General features: G+C 42.0%; 1 protein-coding gene across 1 annotated transcript; it reads left to right on the forward strand.

The window, feature by feature from the left end:
* The first annotated feature begins 451 nt into the window (after positions 1-451).
* Positions 452-13009, forward strand: LOC141001181 (excitatory amino acid transporter 2-like). Its single transcript, XM_073472171.1, has 11 exons — positions 452-489; positions 3471-3610; positions 5334-5486; positions 6686-6936; positions 7058-7205; positions 8271-8397; positions 8620-8853; positions 8946-9140; positions 10584-10718; positions 10866-11136; positions 12938-13009. The coding sequence occupies exons 1-11, from the start codon at positions 452-454 to the stop codon at positions 13007-13009; spliced, it is 1764 nt and encodes a 587-aa protein (XP_073328272.1).
* Positions 13010-13600: the final 591 nt, after the last annotated feature.

Genomic DNA, 13600 nt, shown 5'->3' on the forward strand with positions numbered 1-13600 from the left:
CATTTCTTCTTTTTTTGTTATTTATTTATTTGTTGGATATGTGTGTCTGTGTGTGTGTGTGTGTGTGTGTGTGTGTGTGTGTGTGTGTGTGTGTGTGTGTGTTGGTGTGTAGCTGATTGTGGGTGGTGGTGGTGGTGGTGGTGGAGTCAGGGGGTGGGGGCTGAGGAGGGTATGCAGACATCAGGATGGGGCAATTCAGGTTGCTGTGGCTGTGACTGGGGCTGCCGTCTGGGCTGTGTTGACTCGCTCCTCTCTGGATGCTTTGGATGAGCCGGTGGACAGCTGAGAGCTGCTAGCTGTCAGCAGAGCTCTGGTGTTTATCAGCCGCCGGCTGTACCTGCATGGGACCTTATCTGCTGACATCTGGCAACATTTTTGGATGGAGCAGTTGGGATCCTACTAACGATTTCTTGTGCTGATTAGCTCTTAAATACCAAAGGCTGGAGATTTGATGTATATAGCACTTACCTCAACTCCAACAGAAATGAAGTAAGTACTAGGCATCACATTTACACATCTGTGCATAAGACTTTTCTGTTTATTCGCTTCAGTCACTTAAGGATCCACACTGTCAAAGTTACACTTTGTTATGTTTTTACAGTACAACAGCAGAAAATATCAGGGAACCTCTCTTACTCCTTTAGTGCACGGGTGAATGTGGAGTTATACTTTGGGAGAATTTGAACATCTTTCAGTTCGGTTGACACCTGGTGTTGTTTTATTAAGAGCTTCATTAATTCTTCATGGCTTTACGGTCCTGTAATGCAATTAATCTGACTAAGCCCTTGGCCAAGATTAACCAGTTCATGAGATGATCCCATTAGAGACTGCGCAGAAGAAACTGAACGAATGTGTCTGTGTGTGTCTGTGTGTGTGTGTGTGCCCGAGTCAATGGATGCTGCAAAGTTACAGAGCTTAACATCTTTGAATTCTCGGCAAAGAGGATTCATTCATGTGACATGATAACATGACATGAACAAAGTTGATGAAAGATAAAATTATGTAGAGCAGGGAGAATTTTAATAATGCTATAAATATCATTATTTCCAACTCTTTTAAATTAAACATTTCTGTTGTAGCTGATGACTCTTTGCTATACATTTTCATTTCCATCTATCACTGGGTCGCACAAGCCCACTCTCATCTGTCTCTGACTTGGTGAGAGAAGCGCTAATGAGAGGATCATGACAGAATAATATCCGACCTCGCTGACGTCCGACGTCTGCTTCCTCTCTCTCTCTCTCTCTCTCTCTCTCTCTCTCTCTCAGCAGTGCTAAAAATAATGAAAGTGAGAGAAAAGGGTGCAAAATTCAATTAGCAGCACTCATCGCTCTTAGGGAATGGGATTACATGGTAATGCAAATTCTCCTGCGTTTTATTTCTGGGGTTTTGACTAATTCATTCGGCTTGTATCTCAGCGATGAAATAAGGCAGAGGTAGTGTGTACTGGTGGTGTACTGTTTGCCTGCCGTTTGCATGTATTCTCTGTATTTCACACATCACTTTGAAATTAATACGAGCAGATAGGACTGGTCCATCTGTGTACCTGGAAGCTAACCATTTGGTCTTCCTATAGCCAAGCTCACAACGCTGCAGCACAACGAGGCTGGGGGAGGTGTGTGTCAATGTGTGAGTCCGTGTGTGTTCAAGTGGAATTATTAGCGAGTACTTAACGCAACAACAATAACGCCAGGAAGCCTTTGGTTTTGAGGAAGGCTCCTATTGATCTGAGCTCCCTGTCTTTCCTTTGATCGAGTTAAAGCTTTGAAAAAAAACTTGACAGCAAACATGATTGATATCAATGAAGTGGTCTGACTTCATCATGGAGTATGGGGGGAGGGTATGAAGACAAAAAAAAAAAAATCGCCATTGAGGCTTCCATTTGTGAGTTTTAAAGCATGAACCCCAGGGGTGAGGTGAAAGGTCAGAGTCACATTATTTCTTCTTTGTTCTTCTTTGTAATTCATCACAGCTGACATTTTCATGGACTTGTTTGAGATGAATAGCAACATAGGGACATTTCTGTTTCCTCACAGACAAAAAAATATGTCAAACCGAGCTGACTGTTTGATAGATTACTCCTGAAACATGTGGAGGAGACAATTAATACGTAAGCTTCACTTTCTACTGAACACCTGCCTAACTGACATGTGACGGACACAGCTGGCTCTCTTCTCACTAACAAACTCATTCATACATCGACGGGGACCACAGGAAGCTGCTCCACGCTGCCTATAAGGGGAAATCACATTTCATGCGATTAATTAGGCTGCGTGACTAAGACCCTTCTTCCGACTATTGTGTTTGAGGCTTTGTGTGCTTCTAAATGTAATGTGACACAATCATAACTGAGAGAGAAGATTTTGAAGGAAGTCTTAACAGGCAGTGTGTTCGCTCCTTCTCTCTGTGCTTTGTCAAACTTTTGTACTGTGGCGCTGGCATCTGTTCCACTTTATCATTGCCGTTGCCTCACCGGGAGATTTTTGTCTGTGGTTGTCTACACTGTGAACCACCTCGTACAATAATTAAGTAAAGGAATATCCACATGGAGTGACACAGTATTCTGAATCATGATGTGTCTGCTACAACTTGTATTCAAAGTACAATCTCCGTTTATTAATGTGTATGTTACAGGTCACACTCAGATTACATAATGTAGACATGCCTCTAATTTCTTTCAAAACCAGAGACAAATATTACTTTATCTAAATACAGAGTTTCTTTACAAAAGATCTCTTACAAAACGCTGTCCTTAAGAGATACACAGACTTTCAGTTTTTAATAAACGCCTTGAGATGGTTCGGGTCTGAAGTGTCGCCCCAAAGGACTGCAATTTTACAGCAGCAGCTTGTAGTCAGCTTCCATCTGTCCACGTCATGGAGAGACAGCTTGGCAACACACTTGAATACTTTTTTGATTGTGTTTTCATTTTGACTGTATCGTGGTTTTCAGAGACGTTATGCACTTGCAAATGATCTGGTTGATGTGTTTTATTGTGCAGGCTTGCTCCTCCACACAGTGACCAAACATGAAAGAACGTGGCCATGTGTGTGTTTTTGAAGGGATTCAGCTTGATGGTTTTTCGTGTTATGAATATGAGTCAAGGGTCAACAGTGGCTTTGTTAGGGAGGGACTGATCTATCAAATGCTGCTGTTTTCAGGCATGTAGAGACTGAGTGGAGGCCAGTGGATAGGTAGGGTAGCACAACAAACAGAATCCTGTTGGGTAGTAGAAACATATTGGATAGTAGAAATATCCTGGTGAGCCACAAGGTGAAGTTGAGATAAGGGATCTCTTTTTCACCCTTTTTATTGAATCCTAGTATTATTCTCTTTCTCTATCCCTGCTGTAAAGTGAAAAAAAATCTTTGAAAGCATTTTGGGTTTGCAGATGCTTCACCAGGAAGTCTGACATGGTTTTGCATTTTATGAATAAGTGTTTCATATGTTTTTCTTTCTCTCTGTCGCAGTGCCAACAGTATGCCTAAACAAGTTGAGGTGAGGATGCACGAAAGCCACCTGGAGCCCATCGAGGCCAGGCCTCAGTCCAAATGTGCCAAAATCTGCTCCAAGCTGTTCAAGAACCTTCTGCTCACACTCACCGTCCTCGGTAAGTGACCTCATCCCCGTTGTATTTTTCTTTCTTTCTTCCTCCACTAAAGACCTATTAAAAATCAATGCATGCTAAAGACGGGCACCGACCACCACTGAGCTGTTCTGTTAACTCATGAGCTTGATTATGCAGCCTGCTCGTAATATGAGGAGGAGATGCCATCTGTGCTCGCTCAGTGCACCAGACAGTAAGATGACTGGGTGTCCTGACCTTCCCCAGCTCTGTGCCACCTGTTGCTATCAAAAGCATCTCTGCTGCACTGGACTCCCAAACAGCCTCTGGTGGTGCATGATAAATATGGTGATTATAGCAGTGGGCTCACTGCGCCACAAGGGGACAATTAATGAAAAGAAGAAAAGGCACAGAAGCAGTGATGCAATTTCTGGTCATTGGTCCTAGATCAGATAAGACCAGCACAGCACATACCATTTACACTGTGTTGTGTCCGACAGCTTTGTTGTCGTTCCTAAACCAACCATTTTATAAGCATAGCCTGTGAAGATTTTAAAACTATATAAATGCATATATGTGTGTGTGTATATGTCATTAAGTATGTGCCTCTCGATCTGTACCCTGCTCGCATGGATGTGTGTTTGTGTGAGCATGTGTAATGTGTACATCTCACCCCACTTGGCAGGACTCTCGCCGAGGCAAGTGAGCCAGCATGATCATTGATCATCTGTCACTTGGCAGATAAGGGCCTGAATGAGAACTTGCAAATGGGCCAAAGAGAAGGCACAGGAAATCAAATGCCATCCAAAACCATTGGGTGTGCAGAGTCCACAGGATGCTGCTAGACTGGAGGATAGATTGAAGCACAGAGGACAGATTATATTAAAAAAAAAAAAATAGCTGGAGGGCTTTGTGATTCCAGTGTGTGTTATTAAACAACGTCTCGGGCTGTGTGATCTTTGGCAGTGGTGTGGTAGCAGAGGAAGTGCAGCCGCAGGGGGGATGCTGGAGTTTTGTCTGGCGTGAGACAGACAGACACAGAGGCCAACTAGCGGGCCTGGTAGGCAGAGCTTCAGGGGGGGTTGGAGCACACAGAGGTCATCTTTAATTTCACTGTGTGGCAGGAAACAAACTGTTGGTTGGAAGAGACATATGTCAAGGGTCAACAGTGGCTTTGTTAGGGAGGGACTGATCTCTCAAATGCCACTGTTTTCAGGCTCATAGAGACTGAGTGGAGGCCAGTGGATAAGCAAGGTAGCAAAAAAACAAAACACTGTTGGATAGTAGAAATACACTGGATAGTAGAAATATCCTGGTGAGGCACAAGGTGAATTTGAGATTAGGGATCACTTTTGCACCCTTTTATTGAATCCTTCTTCCTCTCTTTCTCTCGCCCTGCCGCAAAGTGTAAAAAAACCTCGAAAGCATTTTGGGTTTGCAGAGATTACAGATGCTTCACCAGGGAGTCTGACATGTTGCCTCCTCCCTGCTGCTTCAAAGATCTGATCTTAATCCCCCATGAGCTTAATTCAGTCTTAGCAGGTTTCCGTTTCATCTTCTCAACCCACCGTGCTCTTAAAGTATGTAACAGACAGACCTGTTTTACAGCTCCAAGTAACTGCAGTGTTAGAAAATCATGGCTCATTCGTTATTTCATTGATCATATCTAAGTCTTTCCCGTTAGGCACAGAATATACCCTTAAGAAGTGTCTTTTCACCTTCATGTGTTTTGCAGTTTCACTCACTCACACTCCTTCTTGCACTCCAGGTGTGATCTTGGGAGCTGTATCAGGGATGTTGCTTCGTGTCGCCTCCCCGATCCACCCAGACATCGTCATGGTGATCGCCTTTCCTGGAGATATCCTTATGAGGATGCTGAAGATGTTGATCCTGCCACTCATCATCTCCAGTTTAATCACAGGTGCAGTATGGTCTGTTCAGATCAATTATGGTGAATGTTATATGAGTCACCTACCACGTGTCCTCGCGGTACAGTATACATCGGCATGACAACCAGAATGGCAGAGCATTGTTCTGCTGATTGAATTGTGAACAAAGACAGTTCAGTTGCCCTGTATTTAGCACAAATGAAACATACCTGAACCTCATTTTTGTCTACTGGTGTTGAGAGGGTTCAAATTTCCAGACACGGAAGCCTTCCTGAAATGTGAATCACTGAACTGAAGACTCCCACGCCTTTGGGAATGCACGAGGAACTGGATCTCATGGTCTTCTTATGAAATGTCCTGAAAAACAAAAAAACAACAAAACCTATTGCCAAGCATCTAAATAGACTTTCTACATTTGACCTGGGTGTTTTTCTATCATGATATAAATCAATCGACACAGAAATGACTGATCTATTTTTTGTGAGTTTGTCAAGAGGCGGTCTTTTGGATATGTATATATATTTTCTAATACAGTTTTTTCTATTCATTTGACTAATATAATTATTTGAGTAGTAGCAGCACTATGTATATTTTTCTTTGTTCTTTTGTTTTCCATAGTGATCCTTTTGATGTGTTTGCTAAATATGTACATGGGTGAATTCAGAGCTGCAGGACTCCCTCGGGCGCTTCATCTTATAGACCCGTTTTCTGTGTATAGATTACTAAAAGTGAGAAATGTTTTCCTTGGTGTCATAGATATTGTATGTACTTTGATTTGATGCGCTGTTGCATGTGATTGTGGACACACCTCCAGCATAGCTGTGGGTTGTCATGTAACTGTAAGCTGTATTTAAGTGCTGTGTCTTGAGATACTGCAAGAATATTGCTGGTGTATTTTATCTATACACACTTGATACTTTTGCGTGAGCAGTTCATGTACAGTTGAATTATATTACAAGGCTAAAAAACCAATACATTTATCAGCTTACTATTCACTTCTGTGATACCGCTGCTAAAATAGACACAAGGAAAAAGCCCTGATATTACTGTAATCCTGATTCTGACATCATTATTGACAATAATCCATATAATACATCATGCCATGCATCATGCACATGATCACACACCATCCTGTAATCCCCTAATGGGCCTGCAGTATTAAGTCAACATTTCCATTCAATAAGTCCAAGTAATTACCAAGTAAACACTATCTTGCTTGTTTTGGCTGCAGGTCTGGCTGGTTTGGATGCCAAATCCAGTGGTCGCCTGGGCACCAGAGCTATGGTCTATTACATGACCACCACTATTATTGCTGCTATCCTGGGAGTCATCCTGGTGTTAGTCATTCACCCTGGCAACCCCAAACTGAAGGAGGGGCTGGGCGAGGGCCAGAAGAACGATGACGTGTCCAGCTTGGATGCCTTCTTTGATCTGATCAGGAACCTGTTCCCAGAGAACCTGGTGCAGGCTTGTTTCCAGCAGGTACTGGAGGATGGCAATTACAAGACAATACACATACACCTTGATCATCGACAGTTGAGTGGCCTTGTGTCATAGGGGACATCATATCTCATCATCGGTATCTTTTCCTCCTTGAACTCAGATCCAGACAGTCACAAAGAAGGTAGAGCTGGATGTTGTGGAGGAAATCAATGCCACCAGTGTGGAGGGCCTGGTGGCCAACATTACCAAGGCGCCTCAGTTCGCCGTCAAAAAGTCCTTGCAGTTCAAAAGTGGCATGAACGTCCTGGGTATGTAACCAAACAAAGACACTCACAACTTATAAATGACTAACATTAAACCAGACTAAACCAGTCGACGGCCATGCTAGCAGCTCTGTGAGGCTGTACTTTGGCACATCAGTGCTTTGAGCTAAACGCTAATATCAGCATGTGTCAGTTTTAGCATGTTCACCATCTTAGTTTAGCATTTTAGCATGCTAACATTTGCAGTAAACGCAAAGTAGCTGACACCGAAATTTCATTAATTTTCCAGGTATCATCATAAACCAATGAAAGAAAAAAAAAATGTTTTACCTGATGATGAAAAGTTCAAGGTCCAGTGTGTAGGATGTTGGGGGATCCGTTGGCAGATATAATACTCATTATTATGTTATCATTAGCGTATAGTAGATGTAGTAGATGTCTACAGAGGGTGCGGGTCCTGTTCCACAGAGTATGCCATGTTGCACCGCCTTTTTACAGTAGCCCAGAATGGACAAACCATACACTGGCTCGAGAGGGTTTTTTGCGTTGTTCAAGTTTTTAGAGGCCACCATAGGGCAGTGTGAGATGAGGCGTGTTCAGTTAGTTGCAATCTAAATGCCATTAAAAACTGCACACTGAACCTTTAAGGGATCACGATCCTTTGAGTATGAAGTCTCATGGAAATACATCCAATAGTTACGAGACATTTTACTCAAAAGGGGAACCATGGATGTCAACTGTGTGCCAATCCATGGGAGACGTTTCTCAGGATAAGTGAAAACTTTGAAAGGAAGTCAGGGAATGACCAAAGTCATTAGGACTCTCTTGGCATCATGAATATGTCTACCAAATTTCATGGCAATTCATCGAATAGATCTCGAGATATTTCAGTCTTGACTAAAGTTGGGGACTGGCCAACGGACATTGCCATCGCTAATAAAAGCTACATTTGCAATATGACATTTACAGTGATTCAAACATCTGGACAAAACCAAATGTTTTTGGTTGTAAAACTTTTCATCTCTGAATACTAATTCCCTCACGCTGAAGTCATCTCATCTGTCCACACTGGTCTCCAGAGTTTGATACATCTATGATTTTCTGTCACAGGTCTGATTGGTTTCTTTATTGCATTTGGCATCTGCATGGGCAAGATGGGAGAGAAGGCCAGACTCATGATTGAATTCTTCAGCATCCTCAATGAGATTGTGATGAAACTTGTCATCCTGATCATGTGGTTGGTATCACTTAAGAATCTCATTGACTCATTTTTAAAACTCATTTGATCGCTTTGAGTCAGAAATAACTGATAATGCCGAGTTATTTCTCAAGTCATTCCAACATTTTAAAAGATTTATAATCTTTTATGTGAAGTGGAATTTGTGTTCTGACAAATTCTTTGTCGTCTGTGTTCAAAGCTAAATTTAAAGAAATAACAAAAGCTTTTTCATCTCCTCAGGTACTCTCCCTTCGGTATCGCCTGTCTCATCTGTGGTAAGATCATCTCCATCAAGGACCTGGAGGTGGTGGCCAGGCAGCTGGGGATGTACATGGTCACTGTGATTGTTGGCCTCATCATCCATGGAGCTATCTTCCTGCCCAGCATCTACTTTGTCATCGTCAGGAAAAACCCCTTCACCTTCTTCCTGGGAATCTTCCAGGCCTGGATCACTGCTCTGGGAACAGCCTCCAGGTCAGCAACCCAAATTAATAGATAGTTGTTTCCTGATTTGTATGCAATTCATTGCAAAGTTACAACCTACCTTCTCCTGCTTGTCCCTGCAGTGCTGGTACACTGCCTGTCACCTTCCGTTGTCTGGAGGAGAACTTGGGTATTGACAAAAGAGTCACTCGTTTCGTGCTCCCGGTCGGCGCCACCATCAACATGGATGGAACTGCTCTGTATGAGGCCGTTGCAGCCATCTTCATTGCCCAAATGAATGGTATCCAGCTGGACCCTGGTCAGATTGTCACCGTCAGGTCAGGACACACTCGTGATAGTATCTTTGAACTTCAGACGCGTCAGGTTTTATTAGTTGATGTCATTTACACTGTTAAAAGCCTGTATTTACGATATGATCTAATTTAAAGGAGACCTATCATGCCTTTCATTTTTTTCCTTTACTTAAGTGGACATTGTAAAAGGTCTTGAAAGTTAAAAAGCCCAAAGTCCACACCAACGGGAGCTCCTCTCTCCAACGGAAAACACTGTTCCTGAAGTGCCTGAAACATCTTGTCAGTACCTTTTAATTATCACACTAAGTCATTATGTCACATTCACGGTAGAAGTGAAGCTAACTGTAGGCTGAAAACAAGATCGAGCCAACTGCAGACATGGTACGCGGTGCTGGTTCAGTCATGTGTGAGCTGACCAATCAGAGCATAGTGGGTATTTGGGAGGGGGGACTTAAAGGGACAGGAGCAAAAACAGAGCATCTCAGACAGAGGGGGAATATAGCGCTGCTGCACTGGACCGTATGAGAAAACTGATGTATTAAAGCATGTAAACCTATTCTAGTAGTAATCCAAAATAAAATTATGAACCTGAAATTGAGCAGACTATGTCTGCTTTGAAATTACGAGGTGAAAACTGTAAGTATGATTGCACAAAAACACTATTGTCTCGGCACAGATAAATTACCTGGATGCCCTGTGTGAGTTCAACGTCTGGTTCGTATGAAATGCCAATATCAATGAAACCTTCCATGATTTTTTCAGTGATAATATTTCAATCTCCGTACGAAAATAGGCTTAAATGCCTAAATGGACTCTAACATGGCTGCACACAGAAGCCAGACTGTTGTTCATGAAAAGCAATTCTTCGTCATAACAGTAAGAATTGTGACTCCTACTTTTTAAGGAGGGTTTAAATGGAGCCCTGGGGATGCAGTTCAGCAAACACAGTTAGCTCATTATAAATGAGGACAAACACAGCAGCAGTGTAGAGGCATTCAACGGTGAAAAGTCTGCAGCTCAATGCTGCAGCTTTAAAGAAGAAATGTACTGTGGAGCTAATAAACCAGCAGCAGGAAGCAACAACACGTCTCATGCTAAGCTGAAACGCACACACCAGCCAAGTATCTGTGATTCTGAGTATCTATACTTCCCAAATGCTCTTCTGTTAATAGAGCTAGTCAAGGATGGACGACCTTCATCCTGACATTTTTATGGCATATCACTCCATAAACCCACAAATTAAACATCCCATCTCTCACATTTAAACATCTATTCATTAGCAGTGGAGGACCCTCTCGTGGTGCTCTTCAGCTGCTGCTCTTCATATAAGTACCACAGAGGTTGAATGTCTTCATCTGCAGCCTTTTCACGTTGATAGTTGTCTGAGGAGTTGTGGCAGGGTGGAGAGTCGGTGGTGGGTGTGGAGAAGAGTGTAATTGAGTGCTGCTTTGCTGTGTTTTTATCCAGTCTGACAGCCACCCTGGCCAGTGTTGGAGCAGCCAGTATTCCCAGTGCCGGTCTGGTGACTATGCTTCTGATCCTGACTGCCGTAGGCCTGCCGACCCAAGACATCAGTCTGCTGGTTGCTGTCGACTGGCTGCTGTGAGTTTGACAGGACAAAAATGTTTTCTTTTATGGATAAACAATGGTTCCTTCATTCGTTTCTATGCTAGATTTATCTTTTTTTGTGCATCCTAAATGATTTAAATATGCAAATCTATCTTACCTTCCCGGTTTCTCTCACCTCAGGGATCGATTCAGGACCTCGGTGAACGTGGTGGGTGACTCCTACGGTGCAGGCATCGTGTACCACATGTCCAAGGCAGAGCTTGAAGAGCTGGACGCACACACGGCCAAATCGGACGACATCGAAATGATGACGAAGACCCAGTCTTATTACGATGACATGAAGAACCACCACGAAAACAATTCCAACCAGTGCGTCTTAACCGCTACCGCTACCGCTACCACAACCGCTACCGCCACTGCTAACAATTCTGTCGTAGTAGATGAATGCAAGGTACAATTAATGCTTACGGACATAGAGACTTGTATATAACCCACTCTGTTGTAGCATGCTCACCCTGCACCTTTGCTTGACTCTGTTTTATTCATTGCATCTCTGTTCATGACCATGTAAATGCATTCACTGTTATTTTATGACATGAAGCAAGAGAACAACAGATGCATGTGCACGTATGTATTTCATCCTTCTGGAATAGCAGCTTTTGTGTTGAACGAACATCCAAAATGTGAAGCAGTCTTGCTAAAAAGGTTTCCCAAAAAATTATTGCAGTTCAGTTCAGTGCATGCAAATGACGGATACTTCAGTCAGCCTAATCTGATGATTGTAACCTGTTGGAGATTGGCTCTAAATCAAAAGGCAGAGCCAGATAATCCTCATTATGACCCTGAGGAATTATTTAGCAGCCCTCCTATCCATCAAAAGTTCACACTGCATCCATTTTCCAAAAAAGAAACTTCCCAACGGAATAATGTTTTCCCTTTTCAGTAATCATTTTCCTTTTGTTTAGCCGGTGAGGTTTACTCTTTCATTTTAAAATATAGCTGACTTCCATTGTTAGTTCCACTTCCACAGTTTTATTTCTGTAGGATTTAAAAATGCAAACCTGGAAGGTGTTACATCTCATTAGCAGTTCACATATTCCCTTCTCAAGCACGTCTACCACGCAGTCACTGAGTTATTACCGTTTTTTTTTTTCCGTTTTGACACAAGCTATTTCTGCACACCGCTAGAACTACGTCATGAAATCAAAAGCTGTGAAGTGGCTCCCCACAATGTAAAACATAATGCAGTTTGAGTCTAGTCTTTGAATGTATCCCAGGCTTTCAGAATAATATATGGGAGTTCAGAGAGCTTGTTCCCCCACACACCCTGGTGGGAAAGGTCTTCTGATGAGCTTATTCATTTATTAAAGGATGAAAGGTGTTGCCTAGCAACGCTGACAACCTGTCACACAAGTACGTCAATCCATAGTAAAAAAAGTTACGTCCTCCTTTCTCTATTTATGAACATACAATTACATATGAAGGCGACACAAAGGCTTGCTACTTCCAGTATCCATCATGACTAATTTTTGTTTTTCTGTTTTCTGGTCTGTTTTGAATGTAAATTGTATGATTCACATTTCTAACCCCTTTCTCCAAAGACGCCACTGTAGAGTGCTTGCAAATTAGCCATAACGTAACAATGCATTCATTTTGTAGTGTTTGTACCTTGTTTTCTATGTAATCCGTCTGTTTATTCATATTTTATTTATTTGTATCGTTTGTTTTTTAACTGCCTGTTGAGTTTTGTGGTCATCATGAATTTGTGGTCTGTTCCCAGGTCAGTAAAAGAAACTCCACTCTTAGGACCACCATAAGCATGATCATCAGTGGTCATACAGGAGTTCCAGTAATCCTCCATAGTTTTTGCATATTGCAAAATAGCTATGATACTATGAGCTATGATAGGCTGTGTTTTAATTGCCAAAGTACCATCGCTACTGCACCCAAAAACTGCAGAAATGAATGTGGTAAATGGTAACACGGCTTTACAGTTATAAAATGTTTACAGTCAAAAAACACTCTTTTACCTCTGATAAAACCAGGATAGAGCAGGTATATATGTAGGTTATTGTTAAAGTGAAATTTTTTGATGGTTGACCAATCAGATTGCATGGATGTAAATTAATCTCATACATGGAAGCAGTGTGTTATTATAAGCTGTTTGATTGAAAGCTTTATAAGTAAATGATGTGTGTGTTTTCCCTGTGCCTTGGATCCGATGTTTAGATTTCCCTGCTAACTGCTTACAGGTAACCTCAGCCACTAACGGCTCTGCTGCGGAGTGCACGCTTGTTGAGGAGGAACCGTGGAAACATGAATAATGGCAGCACAGAGATCCCCTGCTCCTGGGCTCCACAAGCTTTCCTATCTGGTGATGAAAAAAAAAAGAGTGAATGAAAAAAAAGTCACACGAACAGAACTACTAATTGTTTTTTTATATAGTTTAGTTTTCTTTTTTTTTAATTAGTCCCTTTAAAGGTTTTTGTAACTGTCTATCTGACTGATATATAAATATATATATATATAATACTAATTCACTTAACCGTGAAATGATAACAGAGGTATACATTTACCTGTTAGAGCACAATTATGTCCGATATAGCAGATACTTGCACAACATACTTCAAGGCTTGGGGAAGGAAGGAAGGAAGAGAAAGTTAGATAAGCTATTGCTAGCAATACATTTCGCTTCTACATTTAAAAAGTTGAGAGAAGAAGAAGTGGCTGTATAAGACTGGATCATGCACTGAGATCATCTTCCAAGTTTCATACATGCATAAAAATACAGGTGATTCATTATTTAATGCCAGAAGATGAGTGGGAGTTAGAGCATTAATCATGATGTACTGATGTAACGTTTGTTGCTTTACATCCCCGTCAGTACCGTCGCTATGTGTGCATCAGGCCGCTTC

Source organism: Pagrus major, chromosome 8, assembly GCF_040436345.1.
Source record: "Pagrus major chromosome 8, Pma_NU_1.0".
Lineage (NCBI taxonomy): Eukaryota > Metazoa > Chordata > Actinopteri > Spariformes > Sparidae > Pagrus > Pagrus major.